General features: G+C 37.6%; 1 protein-coding gene across 12 annotated transcripts in view; it reads right to left on the reverse strand.

The window, feature by feature from the left end:
* Positions 1–26,523, reverse strand: part of NEB (nebulin) — an 87,592-nt gene that overhangs the window by 18,396 nt on the left and 42,673 nt on the right. For all 12 annotated transcript variants that reach the window (XM_053470933.1, XM_053470944.1, XM_053470939.1 and 9 more), the window contains 46 exons: positions 26,282–26,386; positions 26,078–26,176; positions 25,499–25,603; positions 24,951–25,058; positions 24,459–24,770; positions 24,141–24,245; positions 23,948–24,052; positions 23,727–23,831; positions 23,284–23,391; positions 23,081–23,194; positions 22,566–22,763; positions 22,106–22,210; positions 21,893–21,997; positions 21,699–21,803; positions 21,078–21,185; positions 20,757–20,870; positions 20,211–20,408; positions 19,916–20,020; positions 19,612–19,716; positions 19,044–19,151; positions 18,799–18,906; positions 18,292–18,399; positions 17,930–18,034; positions 17,736–17,840; positions 17,261–17,359; positions 16,655–16,765; positions 16,022–16,126; positions 15,629–15,733; positions 14,946–15,050; positions 14,616–14,720; positions 13,118–13,222; positions 12,495–12,599; positions 11,845–11,949; positions 10,691–10,795; positions 8,336–8,440; positions 8,086–8,193; positions 7,375–7,479; positions 7,150–7,254; positions 6,676–6,780; positions 6,147–6,257; positions 5,929–6,039; positions 5,680–5,790; positions 5,020–5,121; positions 4,775–4,879; positions 2,923–3,021; positions 535–645 (listed from right to left, as the gene is read on the reverse strand). In XM_053470933.1, coding sequence (XP_053326908.1) covers positions 535–645; positions 2,923–3,021; positions 4,775–4,879; positions 5,020–5,121; positions 5,680–5,790; positions 5,929–6,039; positions 6,147–6,257; positions 6,676–6,780; positions 7,150–7,254; positions 7,375–7,479; positions 8,086–8,193; positions 8,336–8,440; positions 10,691–10,795; positions 11,845–11,949; positions 12,495–12,599; positions 13,118–13,222; positions 14,616–14,720; positions 14,946–15,050; positions 15,629–15,733; positions 16,022–16,126; positions 16,655–16,765; positions 17,261–17,359; positions 17,736–17,840; positions 17,930–18,034; positions 18,292–18,399; positions 18,799–18,906; positions 19,044–19,151; positions 19,612–19,716; positions 19,916–20,020; positions 20,211–20,408; positions 20,757–20,870; positions 21,078–21,185; positions 21,699–21,803; positions 21,893–21,997; positions 22,106–22,210; positions 22,566–22,763; positions 23,081–23,194; positions 23,284–23,391; positions 23,727–23,831; positions 23,948–24,052; positions 24,141–24,245; positions 24,459–24,770; positions 24,951–25,058; positions 25,499–25,603; positions 26,078–26,176; positions 26,282–26,386 — 5,271 coding nt within the window. The remainder of the gene's footprint in view (positions 1–534; positions 646–2,922; positions 3,022–4,774; positions 4,880–5,019; positions 5,122–5,679; positions 5,791–5,928; positions 6,040–6,146; positions 6,258–6,675; positions 6,781–7,149; positions 7,255–7,374; positions 7,480–8,085; positions 8,194–8,335; positions 8,441–10,690; positions 10,796–11,844; positions 11,950–12,494; positions 12,600–13,117; positions 13,223–14,615; positions 14,721–14,945; positions 15,051–15,628; positions 15,734–16,021; positions 16,127–16,654; positions 16,766–17,260; positions 17,360–17,735; positions 17,841–17,929; positions 18,035–18,291; positions 18,400–18,798; positions 18,907–19,043; positions 19,152–19,611; positions 19,717–19,915; positions 20,021–20,210; positions 20,409–20,756; positions 20,871–21,077; positions 21,186–21,698; positions 21,804–21,892; positions 21,998–22,105; positions 22,211–22,565; positions 22,764–23,080; positions 23,195–23,283; positions 23,392–23,726; positions 23,832–23,947; positions 24,053–24,140; positions 24,246–24,458; positions 24,771–24,950; positions 25,059–25,498; positions 25,604–26,077; positions 26,177–26,281; positions 26,387–26,523) is intronic.

The raw sequence follows: 26,523 nt of genomic DNA on the forward strand, positions 1-26,523 counted from the left end.
AACATACAAACACTTATTTTTTGGGAATGTCCCACTAATCATGTATATGCAAAGTTTTCTTCGAAATTATTGTATTTGCTCAATTATAAGACGACCCCCCCCCCAAACTTTGGATCTTAATTAAAGAAGAAAAAAAATAAGAAAATGTGTGAATATAAAACGACCATATTGGTAAAAATATCACTCACATGCACACTTACACTCTGCCACTCACTCACATGCACACTTACACCCATGCATATACACATCTATTTAAGTAAAGAATGTGCAGAAGTGGGGGTAATAAAGTGTGTTTTTTAAAGGACATATGGGGCTTTCTTTTCAAACTATTTTTAGAGCCTTAACCCTTTATTTACTGTTTAAATGCAATAAAGGATGTGAAAATAGAAAAAAACGGTTTTATTGCTTTTATTACAAAAGTGATAAAAAAATAATACAAATCTTTACGATCCCTTTAAGAACCCTTAGGAATATGGAAGACGCCTACTGTACTTTTTTCCCAAATAAGATACTGCGTGGAAACATTTTACGTACCTCACTAGCGAGGGTATTTGCATCCTTCAGCGTCTGGTATATCTTGGCCTCCTTCAGATCATACTGGGGCTTTTTACCTTTGTCTTTAGAGAAGTTCGCCTTGTATTTCACCTGGAGAAAACAAATAATTTTGTGTCAAATAACATAATGACATTTTTCTTATAACTCAGGGATCCACCACACAGTAAAAATAGGCAGAAGACAAGAGACACGACCATCATCTTCACCAAAAGAAGGCTGGAAGAGACGAAAAATGTAAACGCTCGTCTAGGAGGCAGACGAGATGCCAATGAAAAGGTCAGCAGAACGGTAGATTTCATCAATAGGTTGTGTTCTTCCAAAGGTTATGTAGATTTTTTAATTATAACCCAATCACCTCTTAGAACTATCTGAACGATTAGATCGGAATGTTCCCAAATGGCCAGTTGTCATAAAATCAGACAGAATTCTGAAATGATCGTAGAAAGCCCCGCCATTTTGGATTCATGTTTTGCTGATCTTTTCAATAGACGGTTGCTTATGACGGATCCCTATTCCACTTTTTGTTAGTATCTTAACGTCATATTGTACATTATTACATATACATTCCTGATAGGGAGGGAAACGCATCCAGATAACCCTGAACCCGCAGAGCATCCACCATACCCAACAAAAAAGAGTTAGTCCATTGACATCGTCAGAAATAATTAAAGAGAAAACGTCACTTTTCCATCTCTTAGCTTGATTTATTTCAGTTAATTTAAGCGATTAAAGCTCGTGTTCTGTTTTATTTTTTTCTAGTGGTTAGTAGTAGATAATATCTGGTGGCATTTGGTTTATTTGGATAATATCAGGGTGCTGTGATATGTAGCAAAAGGAATCAGCTTCAGTCTAAGGGGTGGAATAATTGAAACGGGTTGAATAATCAGACTGATCACAAGAATATAAAATTAAGATGTCTGCTCCTAGGGTATGCGACGAGTGAGTTTGTACAAAATATAATCTGCTCATTTTTATTCCTTTAAATAACAGATTAATTGTAAAGATTTGTTAAAGTGACGGATCCTCTTTAATTACTTTTCACATTACCTTGGACCCTGACACAACGATGAAAGAAAAAACAAAAAGGGGCAAACCAACAAAAGACACAATACGAATAACAAAAAATAACCAATATGGTATTCTTGCAAGAGGCCCTCGAGTCTACTTATGAAACCCAACTTAAAATGTACTTCTTGTTCCAAAAAAACCCCATCTGGCATTAGAACGAATGGTAAGTTTCTGGAGTGTTTACACGTTACGGGGTCTATTCAATAATACTTATCTTATGAAGAAGAGATCTCTGAGGTTCTATCATCTTACGGGACTATACATTTTTTCTATGTTGGCCCAATCAAGGTGCGACATTCACACCTTCGACTAAAGATCCCTGAACCCCATAAAATATATTTGGAAGGTAAATAATGGTAAGTTGAGTGCAAAACAAGGGATTCTCATCAGGTTCACCATTTCTTCAACGTATCCAACGTTCTCGCTTCCCACTCTGAGACGTCATCCCGGGAGAACTTGCAGAAGATGTAACATCCCGACAAAAAGATTCCCTTTCCTGGTGCATCAGAGGGCACAAGTCTAACCACAATACAGCGATTCTTTTTTAATTCATGGCCCGTTCTTTTTCTGGACTGCCCATAGGCACTAAAGTCTCCAGACGCTGATATCAGCCCACTGAATACACGGCAGCTCATATTCAATCATAGGAAATATGACTATATAACATGTTTTTTTTATTCTTTAAATATTCTGGAGTAGAATCGTGAAGGAAATTGTGTGCACACATAAACATGCTGAGCAGGCAGGACGCAGTTCTCATTTAAACACGGATTCAGACTGCAACACGTTTGGAAAAAGTCATTTTAAAAGCCTTTTTTTTCCTTTAACACTCATTATTTTTTTTAACACGCCAGAAATCGACTGGCATCAGCGGGGATGATTTATAGAGCAGGTCAAAGATAAAGAGATTTTACTTTGGTAAAAAAAAAAAAACCCGAAACAAACATGTAATTTTGTAAATCCTCACTTTCCGATGATACCAAAGAAACTCTGTGGATGAGAGATCCTTCTAACCGGTTATTAAATCTCAAAACCACATGTTTGTTGGTAAATCACCGGAAAATTCTAAACTTTTTGTCAATTTCATCTCAGCTTTCAAATTATATTTTGCTTCGGACAACGGAAATATGTCCGCCATCAATTATTTACATAACTAAGAGCAATAAAGAGAAAAAAAAGGCTTTTGTCTGCTGACCGTCGGTGCATTCCCGTCGTAAACACAAACAGTATACAAACGATGCACCGTGGGCAATCCCCACGTGATCTCCGTTCTGTGGCCGCTAGCCGCGGTTGGCTTACATTACTAGTCAACTCATTGGCTTTCTTAAGCTGCCTCATGATCGGAGTGTCATAAGATGCTGCTCCGTGTCCCCACATCTTTCCTTTGGTGTACTCAGCCTACAATGCGTAGCAAAATATCAAAGTCAGATTAGCATAGAATGCTGGGCTGTAATGCCCTTCCATATGAGAAGAGTTACTGAAACCCCTGCCCGAGGGAAAATAAACAAAAAGGTGTAAGACGATCATCAGCATTAATGTGTATGGTATCATCAAGCATATATCTCCACCATGCTACCATTCCAGGAGTCCAATAACAGTGCACAGTAGTCCAAGCCTCCCCAATTGGCTGCGAAACCCATCATTCCACCAATACCTCTGTAGTTTTTATTTTTTTTTGAGATTTAGAAAACACTTGAAGAACATGGATTGGTTCTACTAGTGATCTAGTATTCAAAATGGCGACCTACAAATGTACAAGGGAGATGTCAAAATCAACAAGGTCTGGAAACAGAGACCTGGTAATAGAACAATTGCCCCTACCCATCATGGCCGCTCTCATGAGGTCACAAGATAGAACATTTATTTCAAATCAGGAACTGCACATTGTTTTAGTATCGAGGCCATAAGGATGAAGAAGTAACAGAGCTTTTTATTAAACTTTTTATTTCCCACTTTCTTTTGAAGTGGAAATTGAAAGGTTTTCAATTCCATTTTATCCTGTGGATATTCACACCTGTCTGCGCATATTCACTAAAGACCTAACTGCTTATTTTAAGTAACATTAAGTAGCTGAATGAGGTTACTCAGCAGTTCTGAGAAGACGGTGTGCTGGGTGAATGCCATAAAGAGAGGAGTTTGTCAGCCAACTCGGGTGGGAAACATCTCCTCTCATCCAATTTCCAGTTTGCCAAAAAAAATCTAACAATCCAGCTCCCAGTTTGACTGTTTTATTTGGCTCTTTTTAACTGAACTGCAATTTCATATGAATTAAAATGAATTAAGTGGCCTTCCAAACTCAACTTGGTAGGAAATCAAATTTAGGAGGTAACGGACCTCCTTATACCTGTAATTATTTGGTGACAGATTCATATTATGTTCTAAGGAACAGACTAGTGCATTGATGTAAATTTGGAACGCTGGTGAAACTGCTGAGGTCACAGTGTGAGACCCCAGATCCATGGGGCAAAATCTCCCCCACTCTTATTCCATGTGGCATAGTGGAGCACAGGGTCATTCCTTAAGACCTTGGGAAGCATTGGGTTATGACTGGGTTTAACACAGCATTCCCAGTGCACTGATGGACCGCTGAATGAGCAGCAGATGGGTGCTAGTGGAGAGAGATGGGTGCTAGTGGACAGAGATGGGTGCTTGTAGAGAGAGATGGGTGCTTGTGGACAGAGATGGGTGCTTGTGGACAGAGATGGGTGCTTGTAGAGAGAGATGGGTGCTTGTGGAGAGAGATGGGTGCTTGTAGAGAGAGATGGGTGCTTGTAGAGAGAGATGGGTGCTTGTGGACAGAGATGGATGCTTGTAGAGAGAGATGGGTGCTTGTGGACAGAGATGGGTGCTTGTAGAGAGAGATGGGTGCTTGTAGAGAGAGATGGGTGCTTGTAGAGAGAGATGGGTGCTTGTAGAGAGATGGGTGCTTGTAGAGAGAGATGGGTGCTTGTGGAGAAAGATGGGTGCTTGTAGAGAGAGATGGGTGCTTGTGGAGGCAGAGATTTTTTTTTAACCATTGGCGCACAGATCTATTATAATTTCTGTATTACAGATAAGCACCAGTGATATGTTAATTTGTTAAAAGCATTGCTGTCTCATAAAGACATTTTCTATGGACTACGCCTCACACGACCATTCCCAGCGTTCTTACCTGACTGGTGAGTTTGGACACTTCCTGAGCCAATTCAATGTCTGGACGTCCGAGCGTGGTGATACCTCGCCCCTGTTCCTCGCGAGCTTTGGCTTTGTATTGAATCTGAATAGCGAAACACATGTGTAGTGTTACCAAACAAGCTATGGACATGTCTATACAGGAGGGCTTGGGACGCTAGGTAATGATGCACTACTAACCCCACCTGGTCGTCAGAAAGTTCGAAATGCAAAACAAATACTCACATCGCTGACTAACTTGGCCACTTGTGTTGCCTTCTTGATATCGGGCCTGTCTGCGATGCTGGTGTAATTAAGATTAGCTTTGGCATGTTTCTTGTATGCAACCTAATGCAAAACATACATAGTTATACATCTTTACACGCACTGAATGAAACCGCACCTGAGTCCAAATATCAGTTATTCAAATAAAAGTGTTACTTTCACTATATTTACATTCAAACCCATGTTTTGGCCATACTTGACCTCTGTAACCTCTAAGACTCGGCAGCATAGAACGTGGGCAGCTGAGTATAGTCCTCACCAATTGGTGGCTTTCCCTCTTTATGAAATGGTGGCAGAATGTGGACCAGCAAGTTGAACATAAAGAAACTTGATTGTTTCTTATTACAAAATAAATGTACTTGTAATTCCTCTTTTAGAATATAGAGTGAATTTTACATTCTACACACACAGGACACATCCTTTTTAAGATGACACAGGCGAAGAAGGAGACACGTCCTTAAACGTTTTGTTACATCATAACACGCTTCTTTCGAGTCACCCAATGTATCTGTTTATTATATGGATATAACGTTTAGAATGAGTAACATATTAATAAACAATCACTTCTTATATTGTTTCTGTTGGTTAATCAACTGTTTCCCTTATTGCCTAACCACTTACATTGCTTTGAACCTTGGCGACATCCATGGCGTGTCTTACATCTGGTGGTTCAAACATTATCGAGTAGTTTGATTTGCCTTTCTCCTTCTGGAACTTTTCTTTGTAGTGTTTCTAACAATAAAAATGGCAGATTGTTATCCAACACAAACCTGGTATCACAACTTAAACAAAGGTTATTTTGGATTCTATAATATGAATTCTATGGGATACTCCCTGGTGCATTTTCCTCATATTGTACATCATTCTTACCTCGCTGACAACCTTTGTGACCTCTTTGACATGGACCGTGTCCCGTGTCTCTGGAAGGGTGGTAAAAGAGCCATGGGGCAGGTGCTTCTTGACTTCTTCCTTATACTTATTCTGAAAAGCATACAGAGGATGTCTTAATTTTCTTATTTCACTTTTATGTCAGGAATAGCCAGTCTCAACTACAAGCCCCATTATCCCCAGTGTTCAATAGGCCTCACCTCGGATACAAGACCACTGACAGATTTGGCATGGATTATCTGAGGTGTATCTGGAACAGCCCCAAATTCTCCTTGATACGTTCCTTTCTCATATTTCTTCTTATATTTCACCTGTAAAAACAACCAAAATGTTACCGTGGACAATAACATGATAATAGGTGAAAGCCCTCAGAGTTTGAGTCCCATCTTCCTCATATACTTTTCAGTACAAGGAGCAGCCTTTATACATGGTGGTTGGGAAGACAGCGGCCACATCTGTACCTCTGATGGAATTGATATTTACCTGCTGCCCGGCAGCTTGAACATTCATAGTCCAAGGGGCCACCAAGTACAGGACCCAGGGGTTGGAATGCAGGTTATTGTGGGCTCTATTTGCAGCTACTCTTCCGATTGCCACCATTCTTGATAGTAATACTAACAATACTTGACACAAACTATTTATTTTTTAATGGTTTCACAACAAAAGTTAACTGGAAAGAGAAATACTTCAATTGTCCCCCAAAATAATTTTTAGCTTAAAGTTACTCACATCGCTGTTCATTAGGTTATTCTTCAATGCCAGGACTGTATTCTTGTCATCCGTGACAGATAGTTTGCATCCTTTCAGGAATTGCTTGTCCAGCTTGTACTCGTACTGACAAAAAGCAGACAGTAAATAAATTAAACACAGCAGAACAACAAGTTAGATTGCAGTTTCTTATGTGATTTTGAATTATTCAACGTATTATTATTTTATAAGTTCATTAAATACCTAAACCTACTGCTTTTTTGTGCGTCGCTACAAAGTTGTTCAGAGCGTCACCGTCTAATATTCTAATAAGACTAATAATCTTGTCTTGTTTTCTGTATTGTTTTACAGGAGTATATATACGCTTCTTGCGTAACCCTTATGAACACCACGTTATGGAATAATAATGCTCTGTAATGATGCGCAGCGGTGTGTAACGTTCATACATTACTGTGTATTAAGACCACGCGCAGGAGAAGTAGGTCGGTCTCTTACATCGCTCTGCTGTAAAGATGCCTTGGCATTCTGCATAAAGTCTGGTCTATCCACGGTCCACTGCCAATGGGCTTTGTTTGCTTCGTATTTCCTCTTGTAGTCCAGCTGTTTATAGGAATATTTGGCAAAAGAGACATTTGTCCGTTATGACAAGGTTCATCAATTATGCACTTATTCAAAAAAAACCCACAAAAACCACCCGGATAAACGTTCACGGGAACTTACGTTGCTGATTGATTTGTAGGCGTTCTTTGCGGTCTTGATCTGGACAGCATCTGATCCCATCGTACAGTGTCCTCTGCTCTTTTCATACAACTCCTTGTATTTCAGCTATAAAAAAAAAATCACAAAAAGCCCCATAAGCAACAGTTTTTTTTTGTAAATTAAACCAACTAGCATACCCACTGGAAAATGAATGGTGAACGGACACCGGCTATTCCGTGTCGCAAAGGGTAGTTAGTGGACTTTTTCACCAAGAAGACTTCCATGACTTCCAACGACCAACATCGCAAATGGTTTGAACGACATCAATGATGTGAATCTTTGCTACATAGGAGTTCTGCGGGAACTGATCTTTTATTCTCACATCATCATTTTGGAATTACACGGTGCTAGGAAAATTAGTAGGTTCCCGTCCATTTTACTTATTACTTGGGAACGTAAAGGTCCCATGACGAATGGTATCTGTATCTCTCCTTGGTCATAACCCCAGGCAGTGAGGGTAGCATGGCAGTTTTTTATCTCTCTTTTTTAGGGTGCTTTGTCTTTTAATTTAAAACAATATATCTCGCTGTCAGAGTGGTACCGAGGGCCATAATCCTGCATGGGTTTCTCCAAAAATATAATAAATAACATGCTAAGAGAATATCCAAGGTTCTGTGACTCTTGGAGACCTCCTTGGACCTTGTCTCACATGCACGGCTCCACAATACTCACATCGCTGATCCTGTCTTTGACCTTGCGCACATGCAGTAACATCGGAGTGTCGTGGATCGATGTATATCCCTTTGCTTTGAGTTTGTTGTATTCCATTTTGTAAACGATCTGCGGGAGGAAAAGGTATAATTCTGGGTTTAGAATCTTTGATTTGATCATTTAATAGCCCTAATAGTCCCGTTAAAAATAAACTCATGAACCGTACAAAAACCCGAAGATAACGTTAGAGGTTGTCGTAGAAGATACTCACGTCGCTGATTTGTTTGCCAGCTTTTTGCGCTCTCTGATTTTCTGGGGTATCCACAACGGATGTGTACTTGTCCTTCAACTTTTCATAGTTTTCCTTATATCTCCACTAACAAGAGAACCAGACAGTCAGACACGCAGCTTATGACACCAAGGCATGACTATGTACGTGTTTTATTGGGCTGTCTGCTACATACATGTGTAAAATGACATGTATGTAACGTCTGAATATTATTGGCATTTGTGTGTCAGCAGAGTTATGCTGTAAGTGGGAAATCATAGGCGTAAATAGTATATGTGGGACAAATATGTGCACTTAATGCATAATAAGGTAGAAAAATATTTTAAATATATGACTCGTGTGTCATGGAATATATAAAATAGATGAAATATGTGCATTTATTGTGATTTGCTCATTATGTGTCTAATTATTCTATTTCTTGTTGCAACAGGGATCAGAAATCATTTCCTAATCAGAAATAAAGATATTTTGCAAAAATATTTCCAAGCATGCTGGGAATATTCACACACAGGCAGACACAGGGTTAATTCTGTACAGTGAGACGCGGAGAAAAAGCAGAGGTCTGGTTAATAGACAGAGAGTTTGCATGCGATATATAGATATATAGTTAGAAATATCTGCCTGCTGAATACGGAGTGATGTTAACCGGTCGCTGTTCTTCTCCCGCGGGAAGAGCTTTATGTCCGTTCCATTTGGCCGTTGATTAGGAAGGTTGATTACTCCGTTGTAGTTCTGCCGTCTGATTCCACCCAATTTAGACAAAATCACCCTCCGAGACGAGTGCGAATGGGTAGCAATAATCTAAGCTGTACTACGAGAGCTCTCTCCTATGTGACGAACAGAACACAAGGGCTCTCGGACTCGGATAACACAATTAACTATCATGCCGCCTTCCGACCTGTGCTATGTCACAGCATGATGGAGTAACACAACTCAGCTGGACTCTGTTTCGCTCCTTAGTGAATATTCCCCTTTTTTACAGATGGGAATGCAAGGTGTCGACATGTCATGTAGAGCTTCTTAAGCAGCTCTCGATTCATTTTGGTTACGTTATGTTGGTATTTAAAATGAGAACTTTGATATTTGATTGTTTTACTCTATGGGGATGATGGATAAAGGAGCCACGGGAGCAGGACGGGTGAGGGTTTCTTATACAGAAGAAAGTTCAACTTTTTTGTTCTGCTTTTCATTCTCATATCATCTTTTTGATGTCACATTATGATGCCAAATCATTTATACTTTGCAGTAATAGTGGTTTTACTTGTTTTATCCCATTTTTCGCACCCATCTTCTAAGGGATCGTGCAACGTTTTGACTTCTTGTGACTTTGCCTTCCTAAAGTCTATTGAAATGCTTTCTGTACCATAGGGGGGTCTCTAAGTGGGTTGCATCGAACTGGTTTTAGAGAGGATAGGATGGGAACAGAGAGTTTTCTGAATGTTGAAACCTAGTTGTTATGCACGCAGCATTCTTTCTACGCTGTTGTGTTTTTTTAACAGTGTGCGCTATGCAGGGTTAGTTGCACCTGATCTCCCCTTTCCTCCGGGGGTCTCACTAAAGTAATATTAGTTTATACTATATTGCGTTACTAACACGGTGTGCGCGGCATTTAGCGGCTGAGAGCGGGGTAGTAGCTTATGGCAGCCGCAGCGGACCGGCGGTGCCTTTTATTACCTGACTCCACATTCTTGTGTTGTGAAGAGCCCGTAACACCTCAGGTCGACGTATTTCGTTACACCCATGTTGCAGCCACCTCTTGGCACTAGATTTATACTTTTTCTGTGCATGCAAAGACCAACGAAGTACAGAGAAAGACATGTAAGACGGCACTAGACCCCTTGACGTGTGTAAAGGGATATAGCCAGAAGAACTGCTACATGTGCCAAGATACACCGTGGCAAAACAAGGCAAAAGGGTATTTAAACAACCAAACTTTTCAAATGAACTACTTTAAAGATGGGGTTGCCTATTTTCTCCAATATATGATTGGCCCTGAAAGGATCCCCTCTAGTTCTGGTTTTACATAAAGCTAGAGGGTGATGTCTAAATCTAGAGTCTCCGGTAGACCAGCTTCATGACTGGTTTGAGTACTTCTGCTATATATATAGTTATAGTATAATTTTCCGTTAATTGGTTTACCCTATTTGCCATTATTTTCCATAGGGTTGAAGGCCATAGTTTGCCACAGGTAAGTTGCACGTGTAGCTGTTAAAGGCTCGCTCAAATATGCGTAGACACTTGAGTGGCAATAAGAGTAGACCCGAGCAGAAGACATCTTTGTCTGCGGACATCTTACACAGACAGAACACGAAACCTTAAACCAGGCAACAATGGTACCTGGCTGATCTGTTCACTTGAAGTCTTAGCCAGAAGATGTCTAGGGTCATCCACCACAACACTGTAGTGACCTTTCCATTTCTCATAGTCAGCTTTGTATAATTTCTGCTCAGAACAGCACATCATTTATAAATTATTGGAGTAAGACACTACATTTCGTAATCGGTAACGTTATTGATACGGGCTAAAGGACATAACTTCATAAGGCACAAGCGGGGATTCATAAAATGCATTTACGGGAGGAGAAAAACAAATTAAAACGTAGATACAGATAACCTTGAATTATATCCTGAAAAAAGAAATATAGAATGTGATTACAAGGTACCAATAGAGCTGTATTTAAGAATACTTTGTTTGAGACAATGTATACATTTAATCATTATACCGATTAAAAAAAAATGTTTTAATGCGTCTCTTTCTTTGGTCCATACTATATACTAAACAAATACAAATGTATAGATCAAGTGAATAAAGCCCTTTTGTAAGTATCATGTAGCACACATGCAAATGGCACTGTTTTAATTTCTTTGAGAATTATTATTATTGATATTTATAATATTGATTATTATTATTATTATTATTGCTCCAATTATTTATGTAGCTCCCACATTCAAAGGGTCTGACAAAACTAGAACTGACGAACCAACGCTTTAGGTAAAGAGGGTCCGTTAGCTTCCTTCTAACCTGTGACAATCTGCATTGTATTCAAATATAAAAAAATGTCAAATAACTATTTGCATTTTAAACTAAAAATATTTCTTTAAAATGTGTCTTATCTACGGGGCTGTCCCAAAACTTAACATTGAGCAAAAAAAATCGTAAAGCAAATTTTTTTATGTTGCTTTAACTTTTTTTAAACTTTGTTAATAGAAAAATATTATTTTTCATGGGAACCAGCCTTCTACAAAGCTCTTTATTCTTCTTTTCTTTTTCTTTTTCCCTAATGTATGGACCAGTTGTAAAACATGTTGCAAATATTTAAAAACAAAGTTTAAAATATAAAACATACAAGGCCCTGGGGTGATATAAAATCCCTTGTGGGGAGTACCTGACCTGATGGTCTACGCACGGACAGGCCTGATCTAGAATCTTGTGTTCTAGGTGACTCTAAAAATTCCGTTACCCCTATTCTTACACATAAGTGGTTACCTTACCTCGTTCTGCAGCTGTGTTGCGTACTTGAAGTGATTGAGCAGAGGGGTGTCAGATGTGTACTTGAATTTAGACTTCGTCTTTTCAAATGACTCTTTGTACTTGTACTGTGGGATAATAAAAAGGAATGCAATTACACTACTACCAAAAAATTACCATAGAGTAATGAGGCAACCCTCAGGGTTCTAGGTGCCATAGCTAAAAATCTAGAATATACTCAATGCTTTTTTGATGAACAAGTAAAAAGTTATTCCTGGGCATTTCTATATATTTTGGACAAAAAAAAGGTAAAGATCTCCAAGGCTGAAAATAAAGTTAGTCTGATTATAAGAGTAGACAAATAAATTAGATGACATATATGTATCAGTACTGCCTTTAATGTACACTTTATGCATTATAAGGTTATTGCTAATATATTTATATCTCATCTAATAAAAGATATAAGGTTTATGGTATGGAACGTTACATTACTATGCCTTTTACACATTACGTCAACATTCTATGGGGACTGAGAGACGAGTAAAACTTCAGTTTCAATATCTATATTCCAGGCCAATTTTTCTTAAAGAGGCACGTCGGTGTAATCCACGCTGTCCCGACACATCTGGATTGATGCCGTCACCCTCCTTCTTTCGTGTAGCACTAAGCTTACCATACTGTACAATGACTTATTCTGTCCTGCAAGGGTAAAGTCCGGTGTGTCCCAAGCATAACAGCCAAGTCCCTTCATCCATGTCAAGTCTTCTTTGTACTTGAACTGTAGAGAAAAAAACCCCAATGTATAAATAATTAAGATGAAGCCTGTTTTCTTACCCCTACTATGTTCATTGTGCTGCTGCTGCATGAGTTAATTATGATTATTATGCACTGTTAAAGGTGGTATGTAGAAATAAAATCACATTTATCCTAAATTTAACAGTAGAGAATTTTAAACCTCACTATTTTACACTGTAGGTGAATTTACTGAAATAATAATAATAATAATAATACAATTAAATAACTTAATTAAATATCACAATTTAAAAATGCATTATAAAGGTTATTTTAAAAATAAAACTTTTCACATAAATAGCAACCATATAATTGGCAGCGACAGGCCGTCCTGTCTTAATTCGAGGGGCTGGTTCTTTCTTCTAGCAGATATAATCCAACCTGCCTTATAATATCATTTACATTTAGTTGTGTTTTACTCTGGGTACTTTATCGGTTAAACCTAAATAAATATCTGTGAAAATACAATTACATACAAGTGAGAAATTAAAGCAACAAACATACGTCGCTGACTGAATCTGTAACCGCACGATGGTGGTAGAAATTAGGATCGTCTGGGATGGATCTCCAGATACCAAGCTGGCTGACGTACTTCTCTTTATATTTAACCTAAAAAAAGGAAATATAAAACTCCATTATAAGTCGTTTGTAACCAGTATGACATCATGCGAAATCTATTGTGTCATGAAATGGTGAGTTAATAGCTAACAATTACTCGTGGATGTCGGAATTCTTCTTTTTCCTATATCAGATATGCAGAGGGTATCAGGGCTGTTGAACAAACTTAGTTTGAATCGGGGTATATAGCATGATTTTTTATTATTTCTTTACCTCTTTTAAGGTAACATTTGGTTCTTGAAAATAATTATTTTATGCTTTCAGTTTCATTCTTTTTACAAATACACGGGGCAGCAATTGGTTTTAACGTGGCCAGGTTTGTACGTGTTGATGTTTGAAGAGCATTGGGTCTATTCCCATACCCTCCTTTCTTTGGTCCATCATCGATGGAGCTACAGCATCTTGTTATTGTGACAGGGGATTGGAGCCCTTGTTTGATTTTGTTAAATTACCAGCCGTCAAATATTCGTCATCCGTAAATAATGTTTTTTTGGAGTATGACTTTTATGGCTTGTGGGAGAAGTAATTGACGGATTTGTATGTCAAACCTATTGACCAAATAAAACCATCTACTTTCTATGTGATGCTTATCCTGATATACCTGAAGTTGTCTTACAATCTTGGACGTCTTCCAGACAGGGAAGAACTACTAATAACTTTCTTGTAAGGTAACTGGCCCAAAAAGGGTACTTTTCCTTAGTAAAATTATGCGTCTTGGAACTCCATCTTTGGGGGTAGTGTATTAATTCATCCTCTGTCTGCACGGTACTATGAGATTAAGAACGATTACACCCGTGACTCTTTTTTGGGGAGACGCTTGTCAAAAGAGATCATTCTTAGAATTGTGGATCATTTCTCTAAACATAAGTCAGTGATTAGTAAGGACGGGGTAGATCTTCCTATTTTTGCACATTTTATGTTAGGATCTTTTTGAGTTAATAAAGACAACTGAGATCTAGTTATTGTCTGTTGGATTACTTAATGACATTCATTGGATGGTCATCAGTGAGATATTTTGTTATACTGTAGCTATTTAGTTATTGTGGTGTTAATAGCAACATTGTATATATTCAGGAAATTCTGCATTAAGAAAAGATTTAAAGAAACGACTTTGCATTTCAGAACTGGTAGTTTTGCTGATACTTTGATTATTTTTTATTGTACTGTTTTATATGGGCTTTTATATGGATTTTATATGGATTTTCACTTTAAACATGTGATTTTAATTATGTGAATGTTTTACATTATTTATACCCTCTAGCACAAACACTATTACGTCTGACAAAGACTAGAGTTGATACTTTGCCTTTTTGTTCCTTGGCGACACAATAAAAAGATGCTTTCGATTATTGCGAAGAGTTGTGACTCTTTATTCATGACTTACATTACTGATGTCATCGGTGACCTTTCGGTGGTAAACGATGTCCAGTGCATCCTTCACGGTGTGGTATTTGCCCTTGGCATTCTCGAATGTTTCTTTATATCTCAGCTAGAGAACAGAAAACATGTCATTGTGTGAGTAATAAACAAGGAAATTCACCCCTAATATATTCTACAATGACTAAATGTATGAATTAACTAAAATATACACAGCGGCACAGAAAGGAAAAATCACAGCATAATACACCAAAAAAAAAAGACCGAATATAAAAGGGGTGGACAGACAGACATACAATATACTGTAATCCGTGCATGAAACTAGGTGTAGACTTACATCACTGGCATTAAAGTAGGCTTTCTTTGCCCGTAAAATAATGGGAGTATCAGCAACGCTAGTATATTTGTGCTTCAGCTTTTCATACTGCGCTTTGTATTTTTTCTGGGGAAAAAAAATAAAGAAAATATTATAATAATAAATTAAATGCAAATATAAATATATCCAAAGAGAAAACAAATGACAATGTGACATACGTATCATAATCAAAATATGTAATTAAGAAAGCTAGTTCTAGCTGAATAATATTATGTTGGTGCCTGAAGCTGTCTCATCCGCACCTAAAATAGGCGAATTCTCTATTTCTCAAACAATATTTTGTTTGCTTTTTTTGACGTTTTTTTAGCTCCTTCCATAATGATCAAAACTTGGTCTGGGACGCAAGCCCTTTGCGATCTCCCTGCAACTGACCTGATATATGAGGTTACCCCAAGATGGTATACCAGCTAACCCCACAACATTTTTTACTTGACACGTTTATTTAATTAAATAATCACTTTTGGATTGGATTATATCTCAGGGCAATACAGTGAATTGAATCTTTTTTAGAATGCTCTTCCATAACACTCCAACTATGGTTCTTGGAGTAGATGAGTTATAAAGCCTGGGATGTATTTAGGATTGTTTACTAGAGAATGGTTATCAGATCCGAATAAGGTTACCGAGGTTGATCATCTTCTTACCTCGCTAACGAAATCCTTCACATGTTTAGCGAGCTTGAGGATGGGTGTCTGACCATCAGCATGATGAATTGGCCTCTCCTTTGAAGCAACTTCTACATACAAATACTGTAAAAAGAAATAAAAATAAATGATTATTGTAGATGACCTGTAATGGAATATATTCATATGTGTAAAGAGGCGCTTTATCACTCCCATCACTCCTTCATCACTCCTGTGTTCCAATGGCACTTTGTGTTTGCTAATCCAAGTTTAAGTGACCCCAAACTTTTGAACGGTAGCGTGTATATATATACATTTGAGAGACTTAATTAATTAGGATTTCAAACCAGTTCAAATCCTGTTCAATTATCAATCGAATAAAATAGTTAAAGTGCCCCAAATCCTAATTCTCACCTGACTCTGAATCTGTTGTCCCTTCTTGGCTCTCAGGAGATCTGGAGTATCGAGAACGGTGGTATAGATGGACTTCTGCTTATTGCCTGCTGCTCTGTATACAAACTAGAAGACAAATAAAGGATAAACACATTTTAACGCTTTTTGCCATTGATAACATGACTCATCATACGTATGGGTAATACATTGCAGTGTTTATGGCTTTTAATTTATAAGAAAGTAACATTTTTGGTCACCCTTTGTGTTTTATTGTTGGAAACGTTTCTTTGCATTTAATACTAAGTAATAGACTCAAAACAGGTGATTGTTAACGCAGCCCTGTGTGTCTTACAAGCTACAGACAGCTTGTTGGTCCTAGTCCAGAAAAGCTGGAAGAAAGAAGCCTTTCTATGTTTGTACCAAAGCAGTGGCATTATAACCCCGGCATGTTTGTGGCCACAAAGCCCCCTACCCTCCACAGGCTGAATTATTATTTTTTTAAATTTAAGAAAAATATACTATATTTTTGTCATGACGAGATGCAATGGCTATTATATCATTAAACCTAATTTTCTACCGTTAGGAAACTTTCTGGAAATAATACAGGAAAGGATTAAATTGGCATGAAAAAGATTTATAAAAATATTGACTTACCTGACTCAGGTGCGTCTTTAACTCCTGGACGGTTCGGTACTCGGGGGTATCCAGCACCACGCTGTATTTATCCAGCATCTTCTTGGCTGGAGTTTTGTACAGATAGTTGGACTAGAAAAAAACTCAATTTTTTTAGACAGAAGGCACATAGAAAAGGGAAAACCATACAAAAAACCTTAAGAAGTTAAGTTTTGCTTTGCTTTTTTATGTTTTTTGGGCAAATCTTAACTTCTCAGCAGAATGTCCTTTTTCCATGACATCGCCCATTTAATATCAAAATGTTATAAAGGGTTGCTTATCAAATGATTTGGCCGAATTACACAGGAATATGTAGTCTGGAAGATTAGTTAGATGTATTGATTATAATTACGTGTTTTTTATTATATGTTATATCATTGTCGTTTTCTTTCGTTATAGTTTCATGCTTAATCTTTACGATCTTGTCTGTGAATATTTTATTTAGTATTCCATTAGAAAAGTAGATAAGATAAGTGCTCTACATTTAAGAATGCAGGTATTAGTATTATTATTATTTAAAATATTGTGTCTTGAAGTCTACTTTATTAAAGAGAATATAAAATATTTAATTAAAAAAGGTCAACCTACCCAAAGCTTGCGTAAGTCCCGGGCGCGCACCATATCTGGTGTGTCATAGAGGAAACATCCTAAGCCCTTCAGCCACTGCAAGTCTTCCTTGTACTTGTTCTAGATATTCAAATCAAAAAGAAAAGGTTAGTATTAGCAATTTACACATTTTACGCATTCATGAAATGTGCTTTAAGGGGTCTGTAAATTAATTAACCAAGTTCTTTTATAGCTGTTAATAGATATTTCAGCACACATTTTTTTTGACGGTCTAATAGTAAACTCCATCTCCTGAAAGTCTATCTAAGAAAGAGGAATATTTTAAATTGGCCTAAGGGTTGGAATCTCAATATATTATATATATATATATATATATATATTGTACATCTTCTGTTATTAAGAAGCTTAGTTCTTAATCCCAAAGAATGAGGGATACATATTATTTCTGTAAACACATAGATGAATACTTCAATGGAATCTTTATTCAAATACTTACATCGCTGGTTATCTCTCCTACGTAGCGGCAATGAATGGTTTGTGGGGTGTATGGCATGGAGATCATATGTCCTTGTAGCTTGAAGTAGTCTGATTTGTAGACCAGCTGATGAAATATAAATGAATGCAGAATGATGTAAGGGTTCGTCGCGGCAATATATGATGGCATTAATAAAACACCGGAAATAATCTTACATCACTGATGGCTTCTTGGGTGGCCTTGACTTGGCGGATTTCTGGAGTATCAGGCGTGGTGTGGATTTTGTCCTTCTGTTTGTGATATAACTGGCGGTACAGCCTCTGAAACACACAGTACAAAAAACTTTGATGATCCTTTCATAAATTACCCACTAAGGTAGAGTTGATTTCCGTAAGCCAGGTGCAAGGGCAGTTAGAATTAATTATTTTTGTACATAGTAATTGGTGGAATTTAATCCATGGTGGGATGAGGGCTGCTCGTGTTTTTAGCTATCTATCAAACGATTAAACCTTAAATCTGCATCATTCCAAACTTCCCCATCATCCCCAACGCTTTGAAACACCCGGAGACTTCATACCTCGTTAAGGATCTTGTTCACATTCTTGATGTTTACTGAGCTGACGTTGTCCGGTCCCAGAGTGTAGGATTTGGCCTTCAGGTGTTCATAGACTTCTTTATATTTTAGCTAAAAAAGACAAAAAATAGTTTGATTCATAACATAAAAATAATTTTCTTGCTATTCTTACTTCTTCCACAGTATAGAGAATTACAGTATGTATGTTCTTATAATCCATGGTAGGAGCAGAGAGCTTGCCCAGGGCATTAGACAGTATAGAAACATAGAACGTGACCGTAGGTAAGTACCATGCGGCCCATCTAGTTTGCCCATATCCATCAGTCCTTGGTCTTGTCTTAAATTCGGGATAGCTTTATACCTATCCCTGAATGTTTACATTCTCTTACTGTATCTACCGCTTCTGTTCCATCTATCTACCACGCTCTCTCATACCCCAAAACAGACAAGACCACGGACATAAAAAGAGAGGGAGGAATGAAGGGGGATAGGAGTTATGGCCTCACTTACATCACTTCCAATAGCCTGGGCTTTCTTGGCTTGAACAATAAGTGGGGTGTCTTTGGGTAGACTGTATCCCTTAGGAAGCGACTTGACACCAGCTTCACGATACATGTTCTGTTATAGGATAAAAAGAGAGAGTAAGCAAAGTGAAATGTAACCTTAATACAATAAACCTAACCTAAACTATGGATTATTAATAGTATAATACTCGGTAAACTTGTAATGAGAGAGTAATGGTAGGATTCCCATACCTCGTTCTGTATCTTGTTAGCATTCCTGGCTCTATCCAAATCAACTGTTGTTGTGGTTGAAGCAACTTTGCCTCGGATGTTATGTTCATAATCTGAATGGTACAAAACCTACGAATGACAAAAAAAAAACATCAACTCATTCTGTCACCGTAAGAAAAAGCCCACAATATTAGCCCAGTTGGTCTGTATCTCAGTCCGTTCATCATGTGTTATAGAGTTTCGTACACAGAGCTGACAATCCACCTAGTAAAATACGATTCCCATAATTCTCTTCCAGCGGATGGTAACCAATTCCCGTGATCAAAGATGTTGATTTGGTTTCACACGATCCAGAGCTTGAGCCCATGTTAGCTTCAATAAAATGAATACCAAATAAACACACTATATACACTATATGTAACCGCTCTACACATACATCATGGGTCCCTTTTATTCATTGTAGGATCTCCTCTCTATTCCCATATTTCTGATCTTCAGTGATCGGGGGTGTCCAGAATTTACTCAAATGCTCCACCATATGCGCGGATATCCGTATGTGATTCGAGGTAATAAACAGACAGATACTCACATCGCTGCTCTGCTGGCCGCTGGTTTTAGACTGGAGGTAAAGTGGAGTGTCCAATACTGAAGTGTATGTTTTCTTCAACTCCTTAGCTTGCGCCTTGTACTTGTACTGTAAAGAGGATACATTTGGGTCAGTAAGCCGGAGACTTTCTCAATCATCTATCCCCCTGAATGGTCTTGACATTAAGCCATTATCGATCAAATGAGGATTTTGCTCAAACGCTCAGCTAAAGAGGAACATCACCGAACCAAGTTCCATAGGACAAAGTTACCCAAAAGTCCTATCTCTTGTAGAAAATTCTACTTACGTCATCACGGAGGTCATATGCATGTTTAGCATGAAGAATTTCAGGAGTGTCCCAAACAAAGCATCCAAGCCCCTTAAGCCAATTCAGGTCATCCTTGTATACGATCTGGAATGGAAAATAAAAGTGATAATACGCCGTTTATTTCTGGAAAATCCATAGCCACAAATTAATCAATACAAAAAGCAGTCTATATACCCAACTAGGAAACGAACACATTAGTCATAAGGTCTCCTGCTTGTGGGAATATTGTTTTTTTTATTAACTAGGACAAAGTTCCAGGTATAAAGAAACTCACGTCGCTGAGTTGATCGTTGACCTTGCGCGCGTGCGCGTAAACCTGGAGATCGGGCAAGCAGATCCATTCATGGAGATATTTGCGGTAATCAATGTTGCTGACTTTATTCTGTGTCTCCCGGGCAGAAATGATTTCCATCATGTCGGGCGCGATGTGAATCTTCATCTTGTTCTTCTCATATACGTCTCTGTACAGACGCTGGAAAAGGAGCAACGTTGGAAATTTATATAGCTGCACACCTATTGTGTTCTATATCATGTTATTATTTAACATTCAACATATTATATCCATATTTCAGGTGTCTGCTATCATTAATAATAATAATAATAATATAATAATTATTATACATTATAATAAAACACCAGAATTGTTGCCTTACAGAAATATTCTGTATGGCTGAGAAAATCTGAAATATCCTTAGTTTCGATGAACTTTGTTTTTACGTAGTTCCCCCAGTAGCTCGGCGGCTTAGGAGGCAACGTAGTAGATCCAGGCCGGCTTAGTTCTAAAAATCTGTCGACGTGTTATGAAAAAGGCTCTACTCACGTCCAGAGGAAGCTTGCCGACTCTAAGACATCTTGCGGTGTTTGGATCGTCCTGAATACCCCGTGGTAAAGTGTAAAGTGCTTTAAACTTCTCATATTCCTCGCGGTACTTCAGCTGAATACGTAAAGGGGAAAAAAAAATCACTTAATTTGTTTGATTTTGGGGTTAGAAATGAAAGCTATGGGTCTAAGCATTAATGGAGAAGTATGGTCAACAGCGGATCATTTACATCCAAGCAGACTGGATTTTCTACTATGTTTCAATACGTAAATATTTAAAAAGCTGTTCAATAACAGTAATACGCGCTAAAGAAACACTTACCGTACTGGCCATGTGTTTGTTCCGTTTTGCAAAGGCCAACGCAACCGTCTCAGGTGGCAGCTGGTAACTTGTAGCCTTTACTTGATCCCATGCTTGTTTGTACAAATTCTGCAGGCATTGTATATATAAATACAGTAAATGTTTGCATGGAAATATCAGGTCTTCTTTATAAAAAATCGAACATGCAGATTAGATTAAATGGGCCAGTACAACACAGAATTATTGTTTTTAATCTAATATCACAGAACAGATCTACTAGGTTTCAGAATATTAAACAATTATTGGCCCAATGTTTGTTTTTTAAACTTTTTATTTTGTGTGAAAATGGGCTCAACCTGATCCTTCTATAGCTTTACTTAACGGAAAATTGGTGAATGAGAGAAACCGGCTATAATAAACTCTCCCCAAATTACTGGATATTTGTAACACATGCTCCTTATTATCAATCAGTGTTAAATAAGTACATTTAATTTCTTTTCTCTTTCTTCATTCTATTATTTTCTCTTTCTCCCTGAATCTTTTTTCTCCCTGCCATTCCCTTCTGTAAATATTTTTCCATTTCGACCAAATATTTTGCCATATAACCCGTGATTTATCTTAAGGTCTCCCATTTGTACTCACGTTGCTAAACAGGTCCTTGAGGTTCTGTGTACGGTTGTAGTCCACGGTTTCTAGAACCGTTGTGTACTTATCCTTGTTTTTGTGGAAGTCCTCCTTGTACTTCACCTGTAAATTGGACAGGTTGAGATAAGGGTAAGCCGCAGATATCGGTGACCCATGTCATACGCATCCATAGTATTCCATTAACTACTCACGTCACTCGCGTTAATGGCGCTCTGAACAGCGGTCACGTATACAGGAGTGTCTGTAACAACGCTGTAATTCGGCAGGTTTTCTTTCCCACCAGATGTGTATTTGATCTATGCAGGGGTTAAAAAGAAAAGATAATTTGTTTTAATCCTTCAAAATATGATGTTTGTTCTGTATATAGCAATATGAACACAACTATCTCTAAAATAACTCCTTACCTGGCTCTGAAGGTCGTATGACTTCTTGGCACGTAGGATTTCTGGAGTGTCCCAGACGTAACATCCGATGCCCTTCAACCAGTTCATATCATCTTTGTAGAATACCTAAAAAATAAAAAGAATATAATTAATAACTCGCAATACCCAACCCAACATAATGCAAATAAAGAAGTGAATGACTCATATCAATATTCAAATTAACTTTATTACTAAAATATAATATGACTAAATTCTATATACGGTAATTACAGTTTTAGTAAATTTAGTTGTTATTGTAAATCTGCAGAACTGCGCATTCATGTGATTATGTAAAACGTTATAAATGTAGATACATATCCTTTAAAACCCCCATTTAGTAAAGTAAATTAAATTATTAATTGAAAAGGTCATGATTGGACTTCAGTGGTCCTGGTGGTAGTCAAATCATTATTTCTCCAGCTATTGATAACTTGTTACTTACATCACTCAACAATTCGTTGGCTTTTCGGGCGTGAATGACGTTTCTCTCGTCCGGCAGACATGTCCACTCATGGAGGTAGTGACGATACTCAATGTCACTTAGGATCTGCTGGCACTTCTTGGCCAGAATGTTGTTTAACATATCTCCTGGGATATTGATCTTCATCTTGTTCGTTTCATATGACCTTTTATAGTCCAACTAGAATGGAGGAGGAAAGAGAAATGACTACATTCTGAATTCCCTGTCGCAGAATGATCACCAGCCTCCCAAACCCTTGCCCAATTATTATATTGTAAATGCCTCTATTTCTATATTTCATCTCTTAATACAAACCCATTCCCTTTGAGAATAACATCTCATATGATCTGTTTTTATTAGCATGACATCCAATGACATTGTATGATATTGGGTGCACAGAACTTGTCCATTTGATTATAAAAGTAAAAGTATCGTAATCTGAATACAGTCGACTAAAAAAAAAGTCTAGGTATTTGTCTTGTAATTAGGAAAATTACCAGGCTCCTCATCTTCTGGAAAGCCAACAATTTCACAACGCTTGGGAAATCATCGATCTGACCTCCAGCGAGGTAATGGCCTTTCTCCCGTTCATAATTCTCCTTGTATTTGAGCTGGGGGGAAAAAATACAGATATAAAAGTTTTATCGATATACGATAGGGATATTAACGGTCTCAATAATATAGTATATAATGCACTTACCTCACTGGAGACCAGCCTGGCATGCTTAGCGCCAACAATAGGTATGTAGTCTGGGGGTATTTGGTAACCCAAAGCTTTCATGCTGTCCCACGAGTCTTTGTATGATTTCTGAAAACAGAACATAGATTTAAAATATTAAACAAAATATATGTCTTTACCTGATGCAAGCATTATATATATATATATATAGCGCTAATTTAACACTTTCAACATACAGAGTATCAATCTGTCTTTTACATTTTATATCATATTCTACTTCATATATCGCATGCCTAGGTAATAATTTATTCATATTATATTCTCAACCTTTCTCAACCTGTGTTTGAAATCTAGAAGTTACTCAAGCAATATTTCTTCAACTTATAATAATCTCCTAACTCTTGTCGATGAGCTAAAATGTCATAAAAGGTTTATGTTTCATGGTTTGCAATACAAAAACTTACATCGCTGGCAAGCTTAGACATCTCTCTGGAATGAGTAATCTGGGGTGTTTCAGCAGAACCAATATACTGGCCTTTCTCCATGTTGAAGGTTTCTTTGTATTTCAGCTGAAGTACAAAAGGTATCAAAGGTAAGAACATTCAGCAAAGTGTAATTGGTAACATCATTGCTTAGAAGAATGCGCAATCAACAGATGATACAGGATAGACACAAAACGACTTACATCACTTTGGTTGATGTTATTGAGCTTGGCAAGCACGATGGGTGGTGTGTCAACCACATGGGAGTATTTGGAGAAATTGTCCATAGCGTCTTTCTTGTAGGCTCTCTGGAGAGTGGAAAACACAGCGTTATACAACGTGGAACCAAAGCTTCCAATGGTGAGAAACTAGAGTATAAAGTGTGTCTGTGCGCACCTCATTAACCAGCTCCTGGGCTTTCCGTACTTTCTGATGTTCCACGGAGTCAAGAGGAATCCATCCGCAACCACGAATCCATTCCAGGTCAGATTTGTAAATATTCTAGAATGGCAAAGAACGCTGTTCACTTATTTGACATTTATTCCAAATAATTATCATTTACACCTTAATCCCGTAGAAATGCTTGTGTTTGGGCAAATAAAAAAAATTGCAGAGAAATCAGGGAAGTTACTTTGAAGCCAAATATAATTTAAAGTTTTATATAATTTTTATTGTTTTATAATTATTTTTAAAATAAAATCTGAGTAGACTTACATCGCTCTGAAGGTCGTAGGCTTTTCGAGCCTGTATGCAGTCGTTTTGATCTGGGTGGCATGTCCACTCGTGCAGGTAATGGCGGTAGTCGATGTCGCTGGCCAAAGTCTGACCTTGTTTTGCGGCTTCAATGGACACCATGTCTCCGGGGATATGCACTTTTGATTTCAGCTTTTCATAAAGTTTTTTGTACTCTCTTTCATTCTGAATCAGGTTGGCGTGTTTAAACCATTTCAGTTTGGGATCTTCATCGGCGCTTTTGACGCCAACGTAGTGGCCCTTTTGCTTGACGTAATCAGCCTTATATTTCAACTAAAAACAAAACAAAATTACCCGTTAAAATCATAAATCCGTTATGTGTTTTGGTAATTGAATTAAATTAAGTTATGGAGTTCTGCTACTATTTAGAAGCGTGGATTGATATATGTATTTATAATAAAATGATTTCAGAAAGAAAGATAAAAGGCACATCTCGGTAATTGATAACGTTACCTCGCTCTGGATATCGCCGCTCTTTTTAGCATGTGAAATTTGAACGGCGTCTTTCGGTAGCAGGTAACCTGTAGCTTTTATATTCTCCCAGCCTTCTTTGTAAAGTTTCTGAAATAATAAGCGTTAAAGTCTGTATAACGCACAGAACATTTTTTTTTGAAACCTACTAAATTATCTAATATTATTTTTAAAAAAAAATTAAATACATTTTTTCTTTCTACATCAATGATTTTTTTACTTTCATGTTTTATTATTTTGACTTGATATATTATATTAAGAGAAGTTAATTTGATCCATTTATGTACATTTAAGGAAGGAAGCATATGTTAAAACTACAGAATATTGTCTTAATCAAATAATATGAGTAGCATTTTTTTTTGCCTCCACCATGAACATTTCTATCATAAATAAATTAGCGTGATAAGAATCTCATTGACTATGTTTTGATTATAATTCTTCTTCTACACTACCTGCCATTCAGTAACTACTAATGACCTCTTGAATGGAGACGCTGATGGAAATGCATGTAGAAATCACAGAATACCTACATTATTAACATTCTTGGCTGCTTCCCGAGCTGTGACAAGCAGTGGAGTGTCACTTAAAGCCGTGTATTTTGACTTGATGCCGTTCCAAGCTTCGTGGTACTTAATCTGAAAAAAAAAACAATATATTCTTTACTCAGCACTGGAGAAAATGCTGTTCATTTGGAAAATCATTCAAATGCAGACAAACCGTTTAGTAACATGTGAATCACGGTCATTGCCTTGGGAACGGGGCTGGATGGGGATGATGAGGCAGCCCTGGCACTTTAATGAAGTAAGTACGACTGACGGCTAGATATGATCGAGTTCTTATGCTCACGTATCGTGCGGTCGGGTATCACCAGCTGGCATGTGCCAGATGGCCAGTCAGGGCCTGCTTGTGAATAATTTATTTTCAATAAATGCTATTTTATTTTTATTTTTAAATAAAACTTTGCAAAATGATACCAAATAAGGCCGTACCACAAAAGCATGCCGGACAACCAACGTTGCATATCGGACAGCTCAAGCTTATCCAGATACTTGTGACCTTGACGATACGTCCTATTATACATAATAAAATATAGCATATAAAGTACTTACGTCACTCAGAATCTCGCCACCTTGTTTAGCGGTGACATAATCCACTCTGTCGGTGACAGGCGTGAAGCTTAGAGCCTCTGGCTTCGTTCTGTATTTCCTCTGTTAAAAAAAAAAAAAAAATATTACAATGTAATTAATAAACATTATTTCAGGCTGATTTTCCGCTACATTTAAATAGAATACAGGAAGGAATTTAAACCGTACCTCACTCAGGATGTCCTGGGCAAATTTAACCTTTTTCACGTCGTAAGAATCATTGGGCATCCATCCAATACCACGGAGCCACTCCAGATCGGACTTATACACAGCCTATAGATTTTAGAAATATGTTAATCGTAAAATGAGTCTCGTATCCTATATACATGAAACAAGAACGACAGTGTCAATACTTAACGTTTACATTTAGACTAAAATCAGTGAAATATATAATAATATCAACAAAAGAT

Source organism: Spea bombifrons, chromosome 7 (genome assembly GCF_027358695.1).
Source record: "Spea bombifrons isolate aSpeBom1 chromosome 7, aSpeBom1.2.pri, whole genome shotgun sequence".
NCBI lineage: Eukaryota > Metazoa > Chordata > Amphibia > Anura > Pelobatidae > Spea > Spea bombifrons.